This window comes from Silurus aristotelis, assembly GCF_946808225.1.
Source record: "Silurus aristotelis genome assembly, chromosome: 9".
Classification (NCBI taxonomy): Eukaryota; Metazoa; Chordata; class Actinopteri; order Siluriformes; family Siluridae; genus Silurus; species Silurus aristotelis.
The window spans coordinates 6954080-6980733 of record NC_139582.1 but is presented as its reverse complement, the minus strand read 5'-3'; the positions used below and the strand labels follow the sequence as shown (position 1 = coordinate 6980733).

The following is a 26654-nucleotide window of genomic DNA, read 5'->3' as shown; positions in this document are numbered from 1 at the left end:
AATCATTGGAGGCACCAACCCTTATGTGATAAGTTTTCTTATCATTTTTTCCCCCACTCTCTTTAAATTTAGGTTGTCTCGTGCACACAATACAAAGTAAGAATCGGACTGGTGTAGGTGGATGGAAAGTCTATTCTGACGAAGTCATACTGTTTTTTTTCAGAACAGATTAGTTGAGGGACTAGGGGGCAATAAAATGGCATTTCCATTAAGATGTTCTTTGCCTGACCATTCTTTCCAGCAGCTCGGTTATCTGGCAGAGCTATAAATCACGAATGAGACAGAAGGCATTTTCCTTTCAAGTGAATATCTATTATTAATGAGGTCATATTTTATGCAAAAACGGAAATAAGCTGAGAAAAAGACACTTTCCCTCACAGGACTTTATATGCTGCAAGATTGACTGAGTGGAAATGCTGTTTATTGTCGGACACTACGAGCTCAGGGTTATGTCTTGTTTTTTCCCCCCTCTTGTTTCTCAAACTCGTTTATTTCGATCTTTTATTATTGCGAATAGCAGTGGTGTACTTTTCAGATCAATTATTTTTTCTTAATCCAGTCTTTGTGTCTTTGTGGTCATTATGCGCGCGTATAGACTTGAATGCATTACATAGCCGCCTGTCTGTCTGCAAGTATTCCCTGCCTCGTGGCTAATCAGGTTTTATAGCAACATGGTGCTTCACTCCGTCTCTCTTTCTTTCTCTCTGTAGCTTTTTTTTTTTTTTTCTCAGCCACAAAAATAGCTCTTGGTATCCTCGCCTTAGTCGTGTTGAAAATGCTTGTATGAATCTTTAATGCTCTGAAAGACAAAAATTGAATGATGGAGTGTGAGATGATCTGTTGTGAATGTATTTATCTGGTCTGCAGTATCTGAGGACAGTAGACTCGAAGGAGACATGATTTTCTTTTTCTTTTTTTTCTAAGCATCACGATTATATCTAGACTCACCGACACACTAGTATGTATGTGAAAACTCAAAATCTGGACCTTAATATAACTGCTGTTTATTATAGCATTAACTTGCTGGTGAACTTGGATGTGAATAGGATGTTTACATCATCTTTTTCTCGCTTGGTTATTTGCCAATTCTCATGACGGCTTTTAACTCAGCAGGGCGACGACAATACATGTGCTTCCTCCAAGACATGTGAAACCAGCCTGCTGTTTTCTATATAAACTGTTCCTGACACTCATAGAAAAGTGCTTTTTGCCCTCTTCTGCATACTAAGAGAGGCTTGTGAGATTGTGTACAACCTTCTACTTGTGTACAATTGTGCTTGTTTTCTTTAAAGCAGACTTTCATTCATCAATCAGCCATAACTCCGTGGTCAACCTGATGGACTTCTGATCGGAAAGTTGTGCGTTTAAATCTCAACATCACCAATACGTCAGTTTGAGCAAAGCCTTTAACGCTCAACTGGCTGCAAAATGTAGATGTATATTAAGCTGCATTTTAAATGTGATGTTGGAAACCGCACAAACGGGCAATTGTTGTAAACCAGGTCCACCCCTATTCCCTAGTAGCAGTAGTAGTTGCTTACTGCAGGATAATGTGTTCTGCTACACTTGATTTGGCCTCCAAAGTCCCCAGATCTGTCAGAACTATTGGACAAACAACTCACAACCTGGCAGCTTATAGGATCTGCTGCTGATATCATGGTGTCAGATACCACAGCACACCTCCAGAGGTCTTGGGCAGTTTAGGGTTTTAAGAGTCAAAGCTGTTTTGGTGTCACAAAGGTAAGTGTTATGTTGTTATGGCTGATCAGAGAAAAGTGGTTTGTAAAAATCTGTCTATCAGCCGGATGTCTGGAACCCTGAAATGGCTGAATGCCAAAACCGGGTTTTTGTGGTGTGTTCTTTTTTATGTCGAATCAGCGTTTAAGATAAATGTGTTGCGTTTTTAGTATTTTTTCACAGCTTTCCGATATTATATCTTCCCTGTTTCTTTTGTCCGCTACTTACAGGTATGATAACTTCTATAGTCATTGATTCACTGCAGTAACATTTTATTTGCGTTATGCTTTTCCTGGACATTGTCACAAAGCAGCTTTATCAAAATTAATTATTGTAAATATAAGAATAAGTTTATTAATGTACCCCTATACATTTATCCCTAAAGAACAAGTGAGAAGTGGTGATCCTTCATAGAGATTCTGAAGTAACTTTGGATTTTTTATTTATTTTTTTATCCCCCTCCAAGAATCGAAACAAATTAAACAGCGTCATGGTTTGAATCCTTCATTTTTTACATATTCATTTTTTTTTTAAACACTGCTAATCCAGAACGCAGTGTGGGAAGACATATGGATGGAGGTATGTATGGATGTGTGTATTGAACCTGCTCCAGATGGCACAACAGGGATTTAGAATGAGATGTTTATCCTGCTTGAGGGACGTCCCTGCTCGGAGAAGCTCAATCGACACACCGCCCGTGAACACTTTTTAATCGTGTCTGTTTTTCCTCTTTTTTTTTTTTTTGCTCTGTTTCTGAAGTGAGTTAGCTGGTTTCTTTGCTCTTCATCTCTCCGTCTGGCTGTCTTCGACAGGCCAATCCCAATAGAGGGCTGTGATACGAGGCAGTGTCGGATGATGTAATGCAGTGCCATATAAATATTGTTTTATACATGTGTACCTGTAAGGCATGCAGCCCTTCTCCTGGGGCTTTATCACTTCACTCCAAGCCAAATATATTTAGTGCAGAACATTTCAATAACATTCAGTAACATAGACTGCCACTGCTGAATACGCATACACCGATTAAGCAGAACATTTTTTACCACCTGCCTAATATTGTGTTGGTCCCCATTTTGCTGTCAAACAGTTCTGACCTGTCGAGCATTAACAGCATTAACATCTTCAGCAATTTGAGCTACAGGAGTTTGTCTGTTGAATCGGACCACACGGGGGAACTTTAGCTCCTCACGTGCATCAATGAGCCTCACCTGCTCATGAACCTGTCACCGGTTCACCACTGTTCCTTCCTTGGACCACTTTTGATAGATACTGATTACTGCAGACCAGCAAAATCCCACAACAGCTGCAGTTTTGGAGATGCTCCGACCCGGTCGTCTAGACATTACAATTTGGCCCTCGCTCAAGTTCTTACGCTCGCCCATTTTTCCTGCTTCTAACACGTCAACTTTGAGGACAAAATGTTCACTTGCTGCCTGGTAGAACCACCCACCATCAGGTGCCATGATGGAGATAATCAGTGTTATTCACTTCACCGCTCATCATGTTATAATGTAATGCCAGATACACACTGTTCATCAAAAGTGTAGTTGATCTGTAGTTTAGAGTCTGATTTGAAATATGATTGATCAGAAGGCGTTTATCACTCAGAGCTGGTGTTAATAGAAAAGTTAACACTTCTATAGTAACTCTTTCAGAAAGACGTACAGCAGATACAGTATTGTACAGTAACCCTATTTCAAACGATTCAGGTTTGTTCCTCAGAAAAGTAAAATGCAGTCATTTATCAATGATTTTCTTTTCCCCTGTAAGGACACTCGCTTTCAGGTCAGGAATCAGGTTGAAAGCACAACAGCTCTTTTCTGAAAGGGCTTTGTGCCCAAGTGGAAAAGTTTGATAATTCCGTTTTTATGCCCTACTGTGGACTGAGAAATTGACGCAATCCATCTGTGGCTATTTTTAGTCATGTGAAGCAGTCATGACAAAACAAAGAGGTTGTGGACGATTTTGTACTGATGTCACTGATCGCTTTTTTATTATAAGGAACTGAGCGTTTGCTTACAACTGCATCAATTCAGAGAGATCGAAGTTACACTCCTGGCAGAATCTACGCAGGCCAAAGCTGCTTATGTGTTTTTGCATTCACAGTATAGAGATTTTCAGACATTTCAGTGTGGACGAGCAATACATGGAAACAGTTTGAAAACTTCGAGTAGACGGAAAACTTTACTTTTAAACGAAAACCCAGATTTCAGATCGATCTGGATTAATGTGTTCGTAGCTTTAGCAACATGATGAGCTGTGTTTGGTTGTTGTTTGCTGTTATTTCTAACCGCCGAATGTAAGCGATGACGGGAACCAACTTGTTTGTGACTGTTGCACATCAAATGTAGATATAATCTTGAGAATCGTGACATTGTGTCTTTTTTTGAAGCATAACAAAACGTACGGTTTGACACAGTCGAATCATCACGCTGAAGCATTTTTGAGATTCAGCAAACTACTGGAAGCAAAGTATCAGTAGATAAAATGGATGGTGTAAGGAACATGATTGCAGCTGTGAAACAGATGCTGCACATTGCGTATACACACACACACACACACACACACACACACACACACGCACTTGCAGCACCGCAAAACAGCAGCCTTACCCGGTGCCATTATACTTTTTGTTCATTATTGTCATTTAGCTCAACATCTTGGCTTGTATTTATTTACATTTTATTCCTATTTATCTTAAATGGCTGCTGTGCTCATTATTGTTTGAGGTCATCATCTCCCTCTGTCCTGGCTTTGATCATTACAACATGCTCGGTCCTGTTAGTGCGCAAGATTTGCCTTGCAGCACCATTTTCAACTCCCTCAGTTCCTCCAGATGTACATACCAGGGCCAGTTATCCTCAGAGAATTGCCACGCGAGCAACACCAATAAGCCCTCACACTTTTTTTTTTTTTCTGCCTTCGTTCTGACTTGCCTCTGTTGTAACATTTTTTTGCTATGCTGGTATTTCTGGTCAAGTCTTTCTAACACTATCTAAGCCATGCTGGCTTTTTGTGTTTGTGTGTGCTTTTATTTCTGCGATCACATGCATACACAAACAAAGTGAAGCAGTGCTCTGGCTTGCAAGCAGGATATTTTTGTGATATTGATCACTTTGAACAGAGTGGTGGTGGGAGGCTGGAGCATCTCCTTTTTCTGGAGTCTGTTTGCTTCCTCATAAAAGAGATTGGAAATGGATCCAGATTGCGATTCCATACGTCACTTTTGTGCATGCGGGTTTGCAAATCTCTATAAATTTTTATTATTGTTTTCTTTTCTTAAAAAAAATAAAATTCAATCGACGAAGGATACTGCGATTTGGGATGAAGAATACCTGAGCTGTTTGACCTGTAAGGAAAACATTCTACTGTCATGTAGACTGGAACGAGAGATTTCTTCCTAAGTAGACTCAGTAAGATCTAAGGCCAAAGGTATGTGAACATCTAACCATTACACCTACACTATATGGACAAATATTTGTGGGCAGATCACCATAATATTTGTATGTGCTTGTTAAACATTCCTCATCTAGTCCTAGTGCTAATTTCGAATAACCTCAAATAATCTCTGGGAAGATGATGTGGGGATTTGTGATGATGCAGCCACTAGGGCAATAGCAATATATTATAAGGAAGCCTGGTGTTCAGTCAGAATTTTTATTAATACTAAAGGTGTTCAGTAGCTTTATAGCAGACCAGTGAAGATCTTTCACTCCAAACAATGTGAAGCATATCTTCATGGAGCTAACTTTATGCACAGGAATATTGTAATGCTGGAATAGGTTTGGGGCTCCCAATTCAAGTGACAGGAAAAGTTTGAGCTACCACATCCTATATAATTGCCTCCAACTTTGTGGTAACAGTTTCATAGGGTTAACGTGAGGTCTTTAAAAAGTCTCAAATCTACATTTTTAGATATTTAAATGTTTTAAATCCGCTGTTCTAGGTCTTAAATCGTTTTAGCAGGTATAAAACTTCTGATGTCCTTGTAACGACGTGTTTTTTTGTTTGTTTGGTTCCGTGCTGTTTTTCTTTTGTTGGTCGAAATTTCATTCACTGTATTAAGACTAAAAATGAGACCAAAATCTTGATCAACCAATCAGCTTTCTGTTATTGGTGCAAATAGGATTGTACCACAGATGTAAAACGGATTTTATTTTTCAGTTATAGCGAAGTGCAAGTTTAGCGAAAATTGGCTTTAAAAAATAATATAGGGCTCGTTTAAGAAACGTTGCTTACTTTGCTTTCGGTTTTAGAAAGGAACCAAATATGGCTGAAAAAAGGCAGGTGTCTCAATACTTTTGTCCATACAGTGTACATGAGGTTCTTCTTCAAACAGATCCCACAAAGTAAAATACCTTTAACCAAGTCTTTTTTTCAGCATAGTAACACAAATCGGGCTCCATGAAACTATTCTTTGCCAAGGCTGGTGTGGAAGAACTTGAGTGTCCTGCACAGATCTCTGATCTTAACCACACTGAACACTTTTGGGATTAAAAGAAACACATAACTAAACCCCAAACCCTCCTCATTTAACATCAGTGCCTGATCTCACTAATGCTCTAGCAGTTGAACCCAAATGCCCACAGCCACTTCTCAAAGTGTAGACTTTTGGCACTTAGTGGACATTCTTGGGCATCCTGTAGCCTTTTTCATAACAATCGACTCTCTCTTGATTTATTTATTTTGTAGACGTCGTTCTCCAAAGCGCCTCACAACTGAGCAAGGGAAGGTTAAGGGCCTTGATCAAGGGCCCAGCAGTCTCAGCTTGGTGGTGGTGGTGGTGGTGGGATTTGAACTCGTGACCTTCTGATATAAAGTGCAATGCCTTATCCACTGAGCTCCCACCTCCCTCACCAGGTGCAAGTTCAGCAAGTTTAAGTTTCTTGATGATCCGATAAACAGTTGATTGAGGTGCAATCTTACCATCAGCAATATCCTTGCCTGTGAATGTTTTTTATTTTTTTTTTTTTTATGAGATAAAATGTATTTTCATGCTAAAGAGGGACTTTGTAATTAATTGCAGTTCATTTGATCACTCTTCATAACATTCTGGATTATATGCAAAATGCCATCATTAAAACTTACTAATTTTGTGAAAATTAATATTTGTGTCATTCTCAAAACATTTGGCCACGGCTGAAGTGGAAAGGCTTCCCAGAAGAGACAAATGGAGGTTATTATTAGTAAAGAAAGTTAAATCTGGAATGGGATGTTCAGCAGACATATATGGATATGATCAACAGGTGTTCACATACTTTAGGCCTTCCAGTGTAGCTTCCACCCCCTGCTGATTTTTTTTTGGAATAGAGGATTCCTGTGGATCAACTTTCACGGCAAATTTTTTAGCCGTGTATCTAATCGTCGATGCATCTGCTCAGTACACGCCGCTCGACCTCTTCCAGTGGCTTAACTTCACGTCGTGCTTTCTAAACACTCTGAAGCACAGCTCTGGTATTCGCCGTGTTGCTCCCCAAAGGTGAAACAAGCTTAAGCTATTGTGACCTTACGAAGGCAATCGGCAAACGCTCGTCAAGTGCACTTCCCTCCTCCCCTACTTCCCCTTCCAGAGTGTCAGTTAAGTGCTGCCTGCAGGAATGCCTAAATAAGCGCACTTGCGTCAGCGGCCGGCTGTAATTTGGGTGATAAAACAGGAAGGCAATTTAAACCATCATCACTGCAGTTCAAGGAAGCAGCTCTCTGAGGTGTTATTTATTTATTTTATTTTTCCCAGGCTTTTTGAAAGCTATACTGCTGACATTTTATGTTCATTTATGATTTATATCTTCTGTAATCCAGCAAAAAAGAAAACAAAAAAGATCAGTTTAATGCTGCTGATAAGATACGATGCTGTTTGTCATCTCTTAGGGTTAATTAGGTTAATTGGACAGAAAAACAATCCACAAGGCTTTTGAATCCTCTGAAATGTTGCTGTTTTGTGCTGTTATTAGTTATACTGAGGTGTGTGTGTGTGTGTGTGTGTGTGTGTGTGTGTGTGTGTGTGTGTGTGTCTGTGTGTGTGTGTGCTGTGATCATAAACTTGTCCCACATATTTCATTTCATATAACACTGTTCTAATTGCCATGCCTTGTATCTGACACAGGGTTATAAATTTTTCTAATACCTGATTTACCCCAAGTGCTTTGTCAAAAAGTCAATAAACGCAATTTATTTCATTAAAAAAAAAAAAAAAAAAAGAAAGACACACTTTCTGCTTTGTGATTTAGAGCAGCGTTTTCATAAACAGCTCTCTCCTCGGGTTGCTGGTTGAAGGTTATACGGTGGAGATGAATTGCTGGCGGAAGAGCTTCAGCCAGGCCCAGCAGATTGTGATTGATGGATCATCAGGACATTAATGATCTGGCTGTCAGGCGAGCCTGTAAATTCATCACGGACACAATTACACATATGTATTTGTTTCTACGCCATAGATTACGAGCCGTTTAGGCCTCAGTCAATACGCCCGCATGTAAAAATCACAAAGTTGTGTTTCTTTTTTCAATGAAAATAAAGTACACTTCCACAATTTGTGTAGTTAATTATAAATGTTGCCCGATAGTGGATTTTTACCCATAGCTAGGTTGGATTGTACTTGTGATTAATCAACCCATAGTTTTTAAAATAGAAAATGGATTTAAAACAACAAACACAAAAACAGCACTGAATCTTGAAAATGTGGTAAAAAAAAAAAAAAAAAAAAATATATATATATATATATATATATATATATATATATATATATATATATATATATATGAAATAATAAATATAATTGTATAATTAAGTTATAATATAGCACTCTCCAGGCATTGTGCGCTCTCCTTGCAGCGCGCAGTTTCACGTGTAAAAACAATGGACCTTCAGTGATTTGCCTCTAGTGGCCACTCTTGTAATTACAGCTGACCTTCTCAGCCGCTCCAGCAAAGGCCACAAGCCATCAGTATGGATTTTTGCTGATGGTTCCAACGACCAAATATCAGTGTCGAATAATCGGTTTTGCCAATTAATCGGTCGACCTCTAGTTACTTCTTCAACCATTTTTAGCCAGTGCTTAGTGACACCTTTTATAGGACATCAGTCATACAAATTAAAGCAATTGAGATCACTGTGGCAATAGAGCATAACCAATCCACACACTGGTAAAGTTTTGGAAGGCAGGAAGAAACCAGGGAACCCTGAGGAAACCCAAATGGATACAGGGAGAATATGTGAGACTCCATAAAATAACCTGACTTCAGGTTCAAACCTGCAAGTGTGGTTGGGATCATATTGCTTTGCACTGTAGCGTTAATGAACATTGCAAAAAAATTTGAAGGGTGAAACATTTAATTATTTGTGTTAATCTCGCTATTATTTTTTTTTTTCTTTTGGCCTGCATGTGGTCAAAACACTTACAGGAACCATCTGTGAATCAGATCCAGATTTGTAATGGAACAAATTAAGTTTAATATGAATGTTTTCTTGAAACCAATGAAAGAAACCCAAATGATTTGAAAGTCAAATTCTAACTCCAGGTCTGAATGTTGCTTGCAATGTTGGAGAAGTTGCACTTTGACGTTGTGTAGTACTGCAATAAAAGTCCCGGGGTAAAAAAAAAAAAAGATATTTTCGGCAAAATAACCACAGTTTGTTTTCATTTCAGGTTGAAAGGAGGACGCACGCTCGAGCACTCGTCCAGATGGACTAACAGTGAAGCCCGAAGCACTGGCCACGAGAGATGAGGGCTCACACACTTGTTCTCTTGTGACTAGAGCAGGGGTAAGACACTAGAACCACACAAACACACTGCACTGTTTCTGTGGTCATTTCTCCAGCTGTGCAGTTTGGGTTTTCTGAAGAGGCCTACAAATAAAGATGGATGGAATCCGCTTTCAATCTCAAGCCTCCATATCTTTTAATCTTTATAGACTTGGTAGATTTCCCCAAAGAAAAAAACGAGGATGTGAGTGTGAGAGAGAGGGGGAGAGAAAGAGCGAGAGAGAGAGGGGAAAACCAATAGTAGAGAAGAGCTAAAAGCAGTGTTCATTAGTGCAGCTTGGCACTTTGTCAGGAGAGCCTCATTGTGTGTGTGTGTGTGTGTGTGTGTGTACATGGAGCTGCAGGGAGTGTAAGGATTATGCTTTAATCAGACCGAGCTGCACTAACATTTCATCCACAGGAAACTGTTATGACTCGCTTCTCCATGCCCGAGCCTTACTCTCCAGCTGCGCACGTATTTCCCGTGGCTATAAACGCATCAGAAGCGACCCGATGCAGGAATCCGGATCTCGGGTCAGAACCGAACATTTAAGTCAACAGTTAAAAAATTGAACCCATAGACAGTAATGGCTCCACTGGCCAGTTTGTTTCTTGCTTGCCTCCAGTTGATGAGAAATCCCAGACCATAATATTCAAAGCTTTTTCCAGTAACAGCCCTAATCCCCCTGACTACTGATGAATTAGAAAAGGGGCATTAGCTTAAAAGCAATTTTCTCCGTCCCTCCACTGCTTCAGGAGATACTTAGCACCATTTCAGTGTGCATCACTAATTTAAACGATTCTGTTAGTCACGTTTTTTTTGTTTTTGTTTTGCAAGATTGTGGGTTTTTTATAGCTACTTTCAGCTAATTTTCATGACAAATCCGTCGGTTCTCTGCCAACTAAATCACTTTAGTTCCAGCATCAAAAATGTTCAGCTCTGGACCTGAAGAACTGGTGATGCCAGAGCTTCAGGGCCATCTTTTCACCATGACAACAGCAAAAGCAACGTGCCACTGTTAACGCCATTGAAAATGAACAATGGAGGTTTTCAGATGTTAATATTTGAGGAAAATTTAGAATTTCGTTACCGCTGTTATGCTAATGCGAAGAAAGTTTCTTTTGTAAGACAGACATGCAAGCTAAAAAAAAATACTAAATACGAAGCATTGGTTTTAAGTGAAACGTTTGAAGGCAAACAACTTGTGAAAATAGATTGAAAAACAGTGCTGTGAACAATATATTTTTTCTGATATTTTTCACCCTTAAATGATTCAGATCATCAATCAAATTTTTATTACATGAGATAGCCCAAGATAACTCAAGTAAATACCAAATCCAGTTTTTAATCAGACCTGTTTAATCAAGAAATCACTTAATACAACCTGTCCAACAAAGCAAAGCATGCTAAAAAATTCTGCGTTCTAAAGAAATTCAAGAACAGGTGAGAAACAAATGAAATAACAACATGCATCAGTATAGAAAATGTTACAAAGCCATTTCTAGGGCTTTCTTTGTAGTGGGGAAAACACTCGGACACTTGACTTGTCCACTAAATGTTAGCTTCCCCTTGGTTAGGGTTAGCTAACCCATCAGTCATGTGTCAAAGGGAAAAATATTAGGTGATTTAGTTCTAGCTATTATGTATGTCAAAAGTATTGGGACACCTGACTTTTCCAGCCATTAGTGGTTCTACCACAAACTGTTCCCACAAAGTTGGAGGCACAACATTCTGGAAGCTGTGACATAAATTGTCTCATGTGAACTAGGAGACCCAAACCAGCATGGCACTGCCCAGTGCACAAAGCCAACTGCATGAAGATTGGACATTCGCCAGTGCTGGCTCGGGGGTTACTGATCGGAAGGTCGCGGTTCAAGCCCCCCAGCATTACCAAGCTGAGCTTTGAGCAAGGTCCTTAACCTTCACTGCTCCTGGAGGACTGTCATGGCTGACCATGCTCTCTGTCCCCAGAAGAATCATATGCATTACTGTAGGTCTGAAACGATTTCTCGAGTAATTAGAATGCTAAAAAGGCAAATTATTTGCTTTGTTTTGTCCATTTAACTACGCAGAGTATTGTTTCCCCACAGACTATTATTACTGAAGCACTGTGTGGGTGCTATGAACAGGTAAACACAGAAGACGCTGCAGAATTGTTAATGGATGATCGGGAAGTTTGGGATCGTTACATTCTAAGACCTAAAGAAAACACGGTACAATGCATTTAACTAGCAAGAAAAAGTTACATTTTTCTAAAAAGCTAACAAATGAGTTGTTCATTTAAATAGACCCGTCTTGTTTTCTCTTGTATATTTAGTATTTCTCTTTAACAAGCAAAGTAGAGCTGTGGAGCTCTGACCGCAATTCTATTGAACACTTTGAACTATGGGATAAATTGGAACGTTACGAAAATCTTCCCAGAGCATTGGAGCTTAATATAAAGGAAAATAGGAACTAAATGCGGAATGGAAAGTTTAAAAAGCCGCATATGAATCTGGTCACATGTCACAAGTACATCTGTTCCCTTTGGCTTTTTTATAGTAAGAGACAGTTGTAGGCTTTGGTTTTTTGTACTCTTTAGTGTGTGTGTGTGTGTGTGTGTGTGTGTGTGTGTGTGTGTGTGTGTGTGTGTGTGTGTGTGTGTGTGAAATTGAATGGTTCTGTTGATAAGGGAGTTCATCTTTACAGCATTTCTAATGAATATTGGTCTCAGTGACACACAGGCAGTGAAAAGAGCATTATCTGTGCGTTGTCAGAGGGTATTATAGTCTGTTTTGTGGACAAACCAGCAATAGCTTCTTGTTGGCAAAGGACTGTCTGTATTAAATTTGTCTCACTAATGAGTCTGCTAATGTCATCCTGGTTGCCAACGAACAGGCGACGGAGAGCAATTTTCTCCGGTGATCTATTATAAACAAGGCTCGCAAAGCTCTTAAAATAGTAATGTGTTTGGCTTTTCCTGCATTTAGCTTGACGCTTGTTGCCTCATCTGGCCCTTGCCTGGTTTGAGTGATAACAAGCCTCAGAGCTGCAGCAGAGGAGCTGATTTACTCGACTCAATCCACTTCCTGAGGTAAGCAAGAGAAGTGAAAATGTCAGGGGTTTAGTTAGTGCTGACACACCTGAGCTCCAGCACTCTGACTGCATTTCGCTCCGAGGCCATTCAGCACGGCCGGAGTGTGTTTTCATACACGCCTGATCAGGCTGCTGCTCTGACCTGCGAGAAGCCTGCCGGGAGCAATGTGTGACCATTGTTCCTTTCAGGCATATTTGACAAGTGGAATATTTGAATATGAGCACCTTAAAGCTGCTGTCAGTCTGCAGTCATGAGTAGTCAAAGGGTTTTTTAGTGGTGAGCTTGCTATTGACTAAAGGGAGAATGGATTTGTTTCAGTTAAAGAGTTCTAGTCTGAGAGGAGTGCTGGAGTATTGGAAAAGCAAGATGATGTTCACAGTACATAATGAGGCGCATGTGTGTCTGCCATTGTCTTTGCCAGAGAAACTTAAGTAGCATGATTTCAATTCATTCAGAGTAGTGTTTTCACTTGCATTTTATATATATATATATAATAGTTAACGATGTGATGCATCGTTTTAAAACAAGTGTACATCAGATACAGGTTGCCATTTGTATCGCTATGCATCATTTTTAGCAGATCTGCATCGGTAAGAAAAAAAATATTTAATTATATATAATTATTTGTAGATGCGCTATACTTCTGTTATTTAGAAACTGACCAATAATTTGTAACCAATATTTAAGATGTAGATTGATTAAGATGTAGATTGATTGAATTGCATAGCATCCTAATAGTATTGCATTGAATCGCATTGAGTTAAATTAAATTGAATCGTATCTCACTGCATCGTAATGGGGTGAATCTCAAAGCATCAGTAGCAGCTTTATATGTATCTTTATTGTATCATATCGTTGGCTATGCATCGCGATGTAAATCGCATCGGCCTCAGGTATGCTTATCAAAATACAGCAATCACACACATAACAAATAATAAGATTTTTCTTCAAATCAGAATGTAAACCAAGCATCACACATCTTGGGTTGTGGATTTTTTTTTTTTTACGGCAGATGATACTACAACCGAGGAAGAAGAAAAAAAAAAATAATAATAATTATTCCTGTAATTAATCTGTGGTCTTTGTGTTAGGTTTGTCAATGAATGAAATTTTTTTTAAAAGATAGACACTTCTACACTACATGCCCCTAAACCCCTAAAAAAAATTAGTTCTTGTGTTTTTTGCCCCTTGGTTTGTTTGTATTACATGTAAAACAAATGTACCAAAATTGCATATAAAAACAAAACTATCCAAATTTGCTCCAGTTTGGTCACATAGCCCAGACTAATGGGTGTGAAAGCAATATTCCTGACAGCATATCTTTATGAAAAAAACAAGTTTGGTGAGCTTTCTGCCTATTATGTGTATTATTTTTATTTGTATTTTTATTTATTTTTTTTTACAAAAAATCAGATTACAGAATTTTGTAAGTACACATGACATCAGTGCACATGATGCTATGTGCAGATTTACATAAATGCTTACAAATACCGTAATCCACCATGAAGTAAAACCCAAAGGCTAATGTTAACTTTTTAGGGTTAGCTATTGTAAAAATAGCCTTCAAACAACAGAAGAGAATGAGAATTAACAGAGTAGCTGGACTGTTGTGAGACTATTGCATTGAATTTATATCACATGCCCTAGATGGCTGTGTATTGTGTAAAAAAAAAAAAAAAAAAAAAGGGCCATCAGAGTCATAAATAGGCTTTTACAAATGTGAGCACAGTAAAGCTAAAAGCAGAAGCAGTAACTGCTTTGTATCCATACTGATCTTAGCTTCATTTAGCTATTTCGCTGGAAGGGCTGTGGCCCTGGAGAATGTGTGTGACGTTAAGCTCCATGATATTTACGAGTAGCATTCCCAACCATTTCTCTCAAATGCTCGTGCCGTTGTTTACGCTATCATACAGGCTATATAACATTTCCCCCCACAGTTCTGAGATAGAAGGAATATGGCAGGTTTTGCGATACGGATATAATTTGAGTCTGACATTGCTAAATGATTATTGAGTGCCACGATTTGTTGCTGGAGGCTTTCAATGAATTGTCACTTTGAAGCATCCCACAGGTAGGTGATGAAGCACTAAGCCACGTTGGTTTGTTGTCACGAGAGGAGGAAATTAGCTAATAATTCTCACATGCGATGACATCCATCCATGAAAATCCATCTTGCTGGAAGTGGGTCTATTTTCAGGCCTAGTGCAACAAGGGTTGCAGCCCTTTGCACGAAGGAGAACAGCTGTGTGGCACGGTGAACATTCCAGAGCAGGATTGGAAAAGTAAGAGCTATCAGAACTCTATGCTAACTCAGCACTCTTGCACATGTCCTCGGTTGTGTCTTGACAGGAGAGATGGCCATACATGCTGTAAATAATTGTTCCACAGAACTCAACATTTTCTCTAGGGGCACTGGGAGAATTTTTTGTGCTGGGGAAAAAAAAAACCCAGCAAAAATGTCTTTGGTTAAGGTCCAGTTTCTAAGACCATCCTGGTCTTGGCAGTGTGCTTCACCTCGACAGTGCTTGCAGCCTCGTGAGACAAATGAGCTGGATTTGTTTACCCGTGGTATTAGAATTCGGCATAGCTGGATATAGTTTCTCCTTGGCAAGCATTGTAACGCCTTAAATTTTTCTGAGGAACGTTTGCATGAGTAATCAGCATCCACTCTTAACCGAGCTCACACTGTAAAGTTTTTAATTATACAGTCCTTCTCTAGATCCCTTTATTCCCTTGAGCAAAATGGGTTTTGATTGCCGTAGAGCTCCGGTTTTATATGATCGTGTCTCGAAAACAATAGAGCTGTCAGTACAAGCTCTGCCATTCATAAGCCTGTATTTAGAGCTGTGGCCCTGAGCCCTCTTTGCATTATTTCTCAGAGCGAAGAGAGCATGCTGCTGCTCTAAGTGGATGGGACAGGCATGGAGTCTCTGGTGCAAATCTGTGGGGCCGGTGGTGCCATCCACGCTGAAAGCTAGGCATTCACTTCTCCCGCTTCCTGCGTGCCAGCTTCATACCGTCCCCCTTACTGACAGCCATTATCAGCCCTCAATACCTCCCAGTGTTCCCAGAGCCCAGGGTGCCAGAATAAGAGCACAGCTGGGGGTAGTGGAGCTGTGGCAGGGTACAGATTGGTTGTTTATCCCCCTAGTGGAAATCTTTTGACTTAAATCTAAATTAGAAACAAAGGTTCGGGAAAGGCGATGGACCGCCAGCTATGTGAGTTTTCGTGGATCCTGTGAAGGAGGAGATGAGCAGGAATCAGATGAGGTTGAAAAGGGGACGAGCTGCTTCCTGAAAGAGTGCATGATAAATAATTCAGGTGCATTCAGCGCTCAGATGGAAAAGTTTTCTGCTGTCTACTTGAAGATTTGTACGATGATAACAGCACAAATCGTTATCTGCCCGCGATCAAGGGATGTGGTAAGGGCGGCAAACAAGTGTCAAGGAAAGATTTTATCAACTTTTTCTTCTGAACAATCGATCAGTGACTACAATATTCTATGGTTCATGAAGAAATATCGAAGTTAAAGGTTAAATAGCATTCCCCCCGACTCCCCCCCCCCCCCGCTTAGCGAATGAGCACTACTGACGAAAGCAAACATCGAGCAAATAAAGAACGCAGAGACACTTGTCATTCTTGCTCTTGTTGTTGCAACGTGTCAGACATGATTTGAAAAAAGCTAAATGTCACGCTGACATTACTGGGCCCTTCAGCACGGCCCTTTAATCCTCAACTGTTTACTTGTATAAATAAGATAATTATAAATTGCCCTGGAGAAGGATATCTGCAGAACAGCATGAATGTACATTTTGTTTTTATTTGTAGTTTGCACCTTTTTTTTTTTTAACACGAAGATTCATTCATTTCTCAACATCGTGAAACAAGATTTACATCGCCTGACAGTCACTTAAAAAAACAAAAAAAAAACCCTTTGATATCTGCATTTGGAACAGTTTTTCACGGAGAGGAGAGACCATGGCGTATTTGGCAACATACTACAGGAAAAATGTCAAATCTCTTTTTTTATATTAAGGTAGGTTGTTTTTGACAGTGACAAAGTACCAGACTCTGTAGCAACGCCGGAATCATTGCAAGACTACATAAATCATATAAGTATGACTAAATTGTGACAATATAATGGTTTCTATATTAGAAATCTGTTTCCTTTTTACAGATCTTTTTCACTGTCAATATCGATGAAAATAGTTTTAAATTAAAGAGTCCTCAGAAAACATTCTAGTTTGTTCTCGACAATGCAGCTTGTTCAAATTGGGGATTACAGCCGCACAACATTGCTGTGCTGTGATCTCAGGATCACACCGAGCTCAGGCATAGCTCTCGCATATTAGCAGGGCTGAATACAAGTGATTCCCGTGACGGGGCACATCGGCGGTTAAGGCCACAGCATCTGCGGGGCGGCCTGAGTGTCTCCCCCCCTACCGCTTGTGCAAGTGGTGAAGTCTGAACTCTATCTCTTTTTCCTGAGGAAACTGTGAAAAGATCAAATTATTTATAGTTCTTTGGAAAGAAGACGAGCTGCTTATCTTTTGCTTTTGCTTTGCTGGCTCCATGGGACCTCAGCAGCGGTTCGAGAAAGGGTTTGAATGGAAATGAGAGTGAAAGATCACGCTGTCTGCTCTAATCTTTTATTTTCTCTAAATGCAATCCCTTTTTGCCAAATATGAGTGATCCTTTTTTTATGAGGCAATATTTTATGGTTTTTCACTCTGACAGGTTGCTGGTAGAACACTGAGCTGTAGATCTGAATGCAGTTAATGCGTGGTCTGAAGGAGCCTCTGCATCCTTTAGCGAAGTTAGAAATGATCGGAACGAATGAATACAAACTCGGAACAATGTTGATCTATCTGCAGTTAATCCTTAATCAGTCTTTCGCTAAGCCTGCCAGGTCAATCACTTTAATTTAGTGTGTACAGAGCTCGTTGTTTGGCTAGACGGATCGAGCCCGTTGTGTGATTGATGCTCGTTCTTCGGCTTCTCACCTTAGGCTTTGCTTCAGCCTGGACACAGGTGTGTAGACGTAACGATTTTCACAGTGATGCCTTTGTTGTCGGTGAGTCAGGCTCTGCCGGAGCGGGTTCAGTAATTAGCAGTGGTGGGAGTTCGCTCTATTGATTTTTGTTCCTAGCCAGGCAAATGAAATGCCATGGAGATGATGGGCGGGAAAATCCACCGCTGCTGATTGCCATTGTTTGCCACTTTGTTCGAATAACAGGCCGCCCTCAAATCAGAACGAGAGCTGCGGCCTTTCAACACGTGAAAGCCTGTGAATACGGCGCAGCTGGAAGTGCATCTGTTGTGTTTGTTAGTCTTGCCAGTTTGACTGGTTTCTCAGTGACATGTGTGAGAGCTGCAGGACACACAGGGGTGACTTTGACCTGGTGCATATCCAACCATTATAATTTAGTCTCTCCTGAGACTCCGCTAGTCTCTGATGCTGCAACGTGCGTGCGGCGCAACAGATTGCTCTTTCTCAAAGACAAATTTAGCAAACAGAATAATAACTCTCCATCACTGGAGGCTGCTTCGCACTCCGACAAGGTAAACTGCTCAGTATGCTGCTGGGAGCGCAGATTTCTGGAGGTGTATGCTAAGACGGTGGGCAGATATTGAATTTTTTTTTTCTCTAGGGACTTGTTCATCGAGTATTCATGCGGTAAGGACTGATATTGATTAGACCATTTAAACTACGCGTAATATGATGTAGATATGCATCAGAATGTCTTTAATTCTATTGCTGATTGCCACTAAAGAGTTAGGGTATGTAGATGTTGGATTTTCCTATTCAGAAAGTGTGAATTTATTTTCTTTCCTTTTAATGCTGCATTATAAAAAGGTACTTAATGAGATCCTGAAAAGAGTGGAATGCATTTTAAGTAGCATCTGCACATCAAGAGTAGCACTGCTTTACTGCAGTGATGTCATTGCAGTCTTCAGATCTTTGTTTTTGTTGTTTTTCAGATCAGTGAAATAAGGATGGAGACAGAGGTGGCACCAATGAGTATATAGCAAGCCATGCTTATAAGAAGCTTTTCCCTGTCTTTGTCTCCATGGAATTGAAATCGCTTGCCCAGGAATAAAAAAATCAGATGTCTGAATTAAAAAGGAAACATTTGAAAGCATTTCTGTATGAAAGCAATAATATTTGAAAGCCCTTGTTTGATTGCTTTGCGATAATTGGACTTGTGGCTGACATGAATTCAGGGTTTCATATTAGGACTGTCGAAGCACATTTCACTAGAAAATCCATGTTTTTTTTCTCTATATTTTATCGTTTCAATAGAAATGCATTTTCTTTCCCCAAACGTTTTGGTCAAATGAGACTTGTGCTGTTTTTTTTTCTTTGATGATCAAACTGATGATTATATATAATATACGTTTTATCTTTTTAGGTGAGGAGTGAGAATGCGTTTTCTGGCCTCCCGGGTCCATTACAAGACCCTTATGGTGATCTGCACCCTTCTCACTCTAGTCACCGTAATCCTGTGGAACAGATGCACCAATGAGAAGGTGTTGCATTCTTTACCTAGGACCTTTTTAGCCCCGCCCAGCCCAGGAGTGGCCAGAATTCAGCAGGAGGCCCAGCCCCCTGAGGCCCCACCGGTGGTCGGAGGCGGAGTCAGATACGAGGAGATCGACTGCCTCATCAACGATGACATCACTATTAAAGGCAGACGCGAGGGCACGGAGGTCTACATGCCTTTCACCTGGATGGAGAAATACTTTGAGGTGTACGGCAAAGTGGTCCAGTATGACGGCTATGATCGCTTCGAGTTCTCACACAGCTATTCCAAAGTGTATGCGCAGAGGGAACCTTACCGGCCCAACGGAGTCTTTATGTCCTTCGAAGGCTACAATGTGGAGGTCCGTGACCGAGTGAAGTGCATCAGTGGTGTAGAAGGTGTGTTCTCATATTAATTACTTAATCAAGAAAAGCAATAGTGTCCATGTCTTACCTACCTTATATCTTCTTATACCAGTAAAGCAATGCATATTTATCTCAGTGTTAAAAGACTTATCAATGTTATAATAAGGTTATCAATGCCGGATCTGTGCTTAATGAAAAAGGACAGGATGGTTGTATTACATGACTACAGGTCCTAATAATTGTGCCAGGCAGATACATTTTTGGTGCTTTAACCAGCTACTGCAGTGTTTTTTCAATCAGCAACTGTTTTTAGATTTTAAGGAACAATTTAAATAAAGTCTCTGAGAACCCAATCTCTGATTGCCTTCTTATAAGGCTTTGCAATCCAAAGTAAATATTTGGTCTAAGTCCTCATGGAATACAAAAATGAGTTACTGAAGTGGGCAGATTTCTGAAAATTGTCAGACAAAGGAAGAACACAAGAACACATTTTATTTTGGTAATTTTATTAATATTTTAGTTTCTTATTTATTCTGGTTAGGGTGCATGGAAATGTATGTGAAATAAAACTTTTTTTAGATGTTGGGCAGATAGAACCAATAGATTTAGGAGTGGGTAGAATGGACAGAGTTCTTACAGGAGCTAGACTACAAGAGCATCTCTACTAAATAAATAATTGGTGGCTTCTCCATATCTGCGTTTCCCATGCCGGAAGATCTCATCTTCCATACGTAAAGTTGGCCGATGTGCTGCTTATACCACCAACAAATCAAACGATGGCAGTTTCACAGGACATTTGTCTTGTGCATTTTTTTTTTCTCCCCCAAGTTAAAAAATGGCTGGATATTTAATGTTCATTTAGGTTGATAACATGACATTTTAAATATTTTATACTATATTCTCAGGAAATATATAGCCTTATAATAGGATTGTTTTGAGGGTGACTTAAATCCTGACACAGGGTGACAAAAAGCTCAATTTGAAGGTTTGTGACCAGACAAACTGAGATTCTTGGTGGCTAATAATATGAATTTCCTCAGGATTTAAAGAGTTTCACTATAGATTACAAAAAGGCATTTAGCCAAGAACATGTTAGATTGATGTTAAGTAGTGATATTTATTTGTGACTATTGTTGAATAGTTCTGTTTGGTAAATGAATTATGAATTTGTACGTTACATTCTTAGAACCACCATCTTACTTTTTTTTTTTTTTTTCTCTCTTTCATTTGGTATTTTGTAGATCTTTTTTGTTTGCCTGTTGCCTGTGTGTTTTAGTTTCTTTATGTGTAAAGATTATCTGATACTCCCCTGTCTCCCAGCAGTTGTTCCTCGGATATGGCACTTCATTGCGGTGTGTAGGTGAGAAAAGTAAGACGGGGATAAAGAGAAGAACTCGAGGCCTGAGGTTGCCGGTGGGTTATAAATAGTTATTTAGCCCAGGAGCCCTGCTAAGAGTTTTCCGGGAAGGCAGGCTTAAGTAAATCCACTCCGAGCCTCCAATGAGTAATGGACCATCAATGGACTCACATTAAGCAAATTAAACTGAGATTGATCCAACTAGATTACAGGAGTTGATTGTGGTGACCCCAAACCTAATGGAGAACCTTTTTGTTCTTGTATGAACATGCATCTTCCATTTCACTGTGGTGAGCCGTGGAGGAGAGGAGAGGAGGAAGAGAGGCTGCTCCGATTGGTCTGCTTTGCTTCCTCAGTCTTGTCCTTTGGCATCGCCATCACTCTGTCCAAGAAACACATTTTTCTCTTTGGCATTGTCAGTGGTGTAATCAGACATTTCCGTCACAGTGATCCATCACTGTCAATGAGCACTGAGAGTGAAGTTCCCCTCACATTTATCTCCTGCCTGCTGTTTAGGACATCTCTCTCTCGCTCTCGCTCTCTCTCTCTCTCGCTCGTTCTCTCTCTTTTTGGAAGTCCCTCTTTAACACAAGCACAGAGCCAAATAAGAGGAGGAGCGGCTCTCTTCGGACTCCTGCTTTGTCCTTCACTCTGACACATCCGCCTCCCACTCTTTCCTTTTGCCGTATGCAGGCTCTGAGGTCCCACTACACAACCCACATGCACATGCAGTTTAAAGCAGAACGAGAAAATGTAAATGCAGAGTACAGTCTGAACTGTTTCGCTTGACCTCATTCTTCTCTTCTTAAAAGAAATAAAAATAAAATACTTCAGCATAGTACACAAACTGCCAGATATAATATTTACAGGTTTCGAGAGCCTGTTGTGCTGTGGGTGAATCGGTAATTACTTGCGAGGTACTCAAAATGATTTCTCTTTCTGTTGCTGTCAAAAATGCAAACGAATCCATTATCCTTTAATGCTGGCGACTTTCCACACTGTACACCATTACCTTAAAATATGACCATTAAACAGCATCGTATTCAGGTTCGGGTTTCTGCAGCTACAAACTAATCAACGTTTATTGCTGAGGAAAGGAATAAATAAAAATGATCAGGCTTTCAGATTTCCATTCAGTCGTGTTAACGGAACCTGAATAGTAGCTCTTGAGTGGAGTTTTGACACGGCTATTTAAAGAAACTACAAGTTTTATTAAAATGGCATGAGTGCTTATTTACTTTTTAATTTTACCTAGACCTAAGGGGCTGTGAGAGTTGTCTTCTACAAACAGCTAGTGTGGGTGCAGGTTTTTATTCCAATCAGGCAGTAGATTGGACACCCCCGGCGTAGGCTTTATTGCTGAGATTGTGTTAAAGAGCTGGTTCAAGAAGTGTAGTAGTAAAAGCAATCAGTGTGTCTAAAGACATCTACATCCTTGCTATCTGTGTGTGATTTCTTAACATACATCATGATTTGGCTTAATCAGATTTGTTTGTAGTCAGGCGCGGAATGTCAGTGATGCTTTTGGGGGAATTTAAAGTGCTATAACTCACTATAAGCTCAGGAAAGCCTGTTGTTTTCTCTATGCTTAGTAAAAATGTCCAAAAAAAATTCTTACTGTCTAATTTATGCCCCAAATTGATATGTTTTTATAGGGAACTGGACATTATTGTTACCAAAATAAATTTAATAAAACATGCAGGGCAGTTCGTTTAAACATTATTTGAATGTAATTATTCAGACAAAGATCGCATTCCGCTTTTCTTTTTGTCTTTTGTTTTCAAATTACCCCAAATTGTGATTTGCAATTTAAAAAAATATACAAAGATCAGGCATAACTTTATGACCACCTTCCAAATATCGTGTTGATCCCTCTCCTGACCTGCCGAGCATTAACACAATTTACTTTTTTTAACAATTTAAACTACAGTTGCTCAACTGTTGGATCGGACCCTCGCGGACCAGCCTTCGCTCCCCACGTGCATCAGTGAGCCTTGGCTGCTCAGGACCCTGTCGCCGGTTCACCACTGTTCCTTTCTTGTACCACTTTTTATTGATACAGCCCACAAGAGCTGCAGTTTTGGAGATGCTCTGACCCAGTCGTTTAGCCCTCACAGTTTGTACCTTGTCAAACTCGCTCAAATCTTTCGCTTGCCCATTTTTCCTGCTTCCAACACATCAACTTTGAGACCAAAATGTTCACTTGCTGCCGAATAAATCCCACCCAACAGGTGCAATGATGAAGAGATAATCAGTGTTATTCACTTCACCGGTTATAATGTGATAATGTGATAATGTTATGCCTGATCAGTGTATATATTTAAATGTTTATAGTTCTTTTTGTATTAATTTTGTAATGTGGATAAGCATAAATGTAGTGTAATAAAGCACCATCTAAGTATTCTTTCTTTCGGCTTCTCCCATCAGGGGGTCGCTACAGCGGACCATCCGCATGTTTGATTTGGCACGTTTTTACGCTAGATGCCCTTCCTAATGCAACCCTCCCCATTTATCCGGTCAGGGAACCCGGGATCGAACCCGGGACGCAGTGGTGAGAGCGCCGCATCCTAACCACTAGACCACCAGGGAACCTAAAGCACCATCTAAGTAATTAAAGAAATCAATTCAGTAGTCTGAAATAAGCAACAAATGATTATAATGTTATTGACCCATCATAGTTTGATTTACACATGAATGCAAAATTATTATAATTTCTACAGTTTCTTGACATCCGTAGCGCTAAATGAAAACGTGAAACTCTTCAGAGCAGTGAGACCCTGAGACTGGAATTGCGACCTATAGGACAAATCAAACGAAACAGGTTATAGTGTGTGATATTAATACAGTGGCATAGGGGATGGGGCTGAAACGTTATGTGTTCTTCCTGGCAATGTTCACTTTGTCATTTATTCACAACAAAACCATTTTTCGAGTCATCAGAGTCAAGTCAAGTCAAGTCAAGTTTATTTGTATAGCGCTTTTCACAACAGACATTGTCTCAAAGCAGCTTTACAGAAAACAACAGTGAAGGTGAATGGTGTGCGTTTGTCCCTGATGAGCAGCCGTGGCGACAGTGGCAAGGAAAAACTCCCTTAGATGATATGAGGAAGAAACCTTGAGAGGAACCAGACTCAAAGGGGAACCCATCCTCATATGGGTGACATCAAAAGTTTGGTCATAAATCTTTCAACAATACAGAACAATTTGTGATCATCATAGATCCAGCATCAGCTTCTCCATGCCAGGGCCTTTAAACACTCGGCATCTACTTCTCCATGATCATCCATAGGTCCATAATCTTCACGAGGTGGGACGTGACTGGAGCTGGCCAAACCTCAGGAAGCCTCGGGATGGGGAGAGAAAGAGAAGCAGTGGAGAGGAATTAGCGTAGCTGCTGTTCATGATATTAACAGCACAAGTTGATAATGTGCATGTGATCAGATGTTCTGGAGCACAAGGTTGTGATGTGATGTGTGTGATGTGTGTTATGTGTAGGCTTTGCTAAAAAGATATGTTTTTAATCTGCACTTAAACTGGGAGAGTGTATCTGAACCCCGAACACTGTCAGGAAGACTATTCCAGAGTTTAGGAGCTAAATGTGAAAATGCTCTACCGCCTTTAGTGGACTTTGCTATTCTAGGAACTACTAGAAGCCCAGAGTTTTGAGATCTCAGGGAGCGTGACGGATTGTAGCGTGTTAAGAGACTGGATAGATACATGGGAGCCAAACCATTTAGTGCTTTATAAGTGAGTAGCAGTAGTTTGTAGTCTATTCGAAACTTAATAGGAAGCCAATGTAGGGACGATAAGATTGGGGTTATATGATCGTATTTTCTTGACCTAGTAAGAACTCTTGCTGCGGCATTCTGAACTAACTGAAGCTTGTTTATTAATGATGCAGGACATCCACCTAGTAATGCATTACAGTAGTCTATTCTAGAGGTCATAAACGCATGGACGAGCTTCTCTGCATCAGATATAGATAACATATTTCTTAGCTTAGAAATATTTCTAAGGTGAAAGAAGGCTGTTTTTGTAACTTGATTGATGTGATTTTTAAAAGATAAGTTGCTGTCTAAAATAACTCCCAGGTCTTTTACCGTTGAACTAGTAGTTACAGAACAACCGTCTAAATGCAGGCTGAGATGCTGGAGCTTCTGTGTACTATTTTTTGGGCCGATGAGCAAAATCTCCGTTTTATCAGGATTTAATAGCAGAAAGTTATGGGTCATCCAATCTCTTATTTCTTCAACACACTCAGTTATGCGAGCTAATTGAGCTGTATCGCCTGGTTTGGATGAAATATATAGCTGGGTATCATCAGCATAACAATGGAAGCTAATTCCATGCCTTCTAATAATATTTCCTAATGGAAGCATGTATATTGTAAAAAGCAGGGGTCCCAGAACTGACCCTTGTGGCACGCCATAATTTACTAGCATTATCCTGGATAGCTCTCCATTTAAATCTACGAAATGGTAACGATTGGACAGGTAGGATTTAAACCAGCTTAATGCCTGTCCCTGAATACCGATGTAATTCTGTAAGCGATCGAGGAGAAGATCATGATCTATAGTGTCGAACGCAGCACTAAGATCTAGTAAAACTAATAGGGAGATGTAGCCTTGGTCTGAAGCTAAAAACAGGTCGTTAGTGATTTTAACTAGAGCAGTTTCTGTGCTATGATGGGGCCTAAAACCTGACTGAAACTCTTCAAAGATATTGTTCTCCTGCAAGTGGTTACATAACTGGGCAGCGACAATCTTTTCTAAAATCTTAGACATAAATGGGAGATTTGAAATTGGTCTGTAATTCGATAGCGTGTTTGGATCCAGATTAGGTTTTTTAATGAGGGGCTTAATAACTGCTAACTTGAGGGATTTAGGGACATGACCTAACGATAGTGAGGAGTTAATAATATTTAAAAGATGCTCACCAGCTGTATATAACACTTCCTTCAGTAGTTTAGTGGGAATTGGATCTAACTGACATGTTGTTGATTTAGCTTTCATAATAGCATCATACAGCTCTTCCTGTCCTATACATGTAAAACAGTGTAGTTGTGGGGTTGTAAGTACGATTGTGTCGGGAGATGCTGTCAGAGGTTGAACTGCCACAATTGTTTTTCGAATGTTATCTATTTTTTCAGTGAAGAAATTCATAAAGTCTTCACTACTAAACTGTGATGGAACACATTTTTCAGATCCCTGATTTGTTGTTAATTTAGCGACTGTACTGAAAAGGAACCTGGGATTGTTTTTGTTATTTTCTATGAGTTTGCTCAGGTGTTTAGCTCTAGCAGCTTTTAGCGCCTGTCTGTAGCTAAGCATACTGTCTTTATACGCAATTCTAAATACCTCCAATTTAGTTTTCCTCCATTTTCTCTCCAGATTACGTGTTGTTCTCTTTAGGGCATGCGTATGACTATTATACCAAGGTGCAGGTGCTTGTTCTCGAACCTTTTTTAACCGGATGGGGGCAACAGTGTCTAAAGTGCTAGTGAGGATAAGGTCTATGTTGTTCGCCATCTCATCAAGATGATCAGCATTTATGGGTTTAATGTGAAACTGAGATAAATCAGGCAGGTTATTTATGAATCTGTCCTTAGTGGTTGGAATAATAGTCCTACCAGGTCGATAACGTGGTGAAACACGGTTAATCTGCTCTACCGGTAGTGTGTACAGTAGGAGATAATGGTCTGTGATGTCATCACTCTGGGGTAAAATATCTATATCAGTGACGTCTGCTCCGTGGGATATTATTAAGTCTAGTGTGTGGTTAAAACGGTGGGTTGGTCTGGTGACGTTTTGTTTAACTCCAAAAGAGTTTAGTAAATCGACAAATGATAATCCTAGG

General features: G+C 40.0%; 1 protein-coding gene across 3 annotated transcripts in view; it reads left to right on the top strand.

The window, feature by feature from the left end:
* Positions 1 to 26654, top strand: part of glceb (glucuronic acid epimerase b) — a 73408-nt gene that overhangs the window by 34368 nt on the left and 12386 nt on the right. The window contains exons 1-3 of one of the 3 annotated variants that reach the window (XM_083549979.1): positions 4738 to 5169; positions 9380 to 9495; positions 18966 to 19474. In XM_083549979.1, coding sequence (XP_083406105.1) covers positions 18979 to 19474 — 496 coding nt within the window. In that variant the 5' untranslated portion in view covers positions 4738 to 5169; positions 9380 to 9495; positions 18966 to 18978. Of the gene's footprint in view, positions 1 to 4737; positions 5170 to 9379; positions 9496 to 18965; positions 19475 to 26654 lie in introns of those variants that run through there. The other 2 variants (XM_083549978.1, XM_083549980.1) reach the window with 2 other exon arrangements.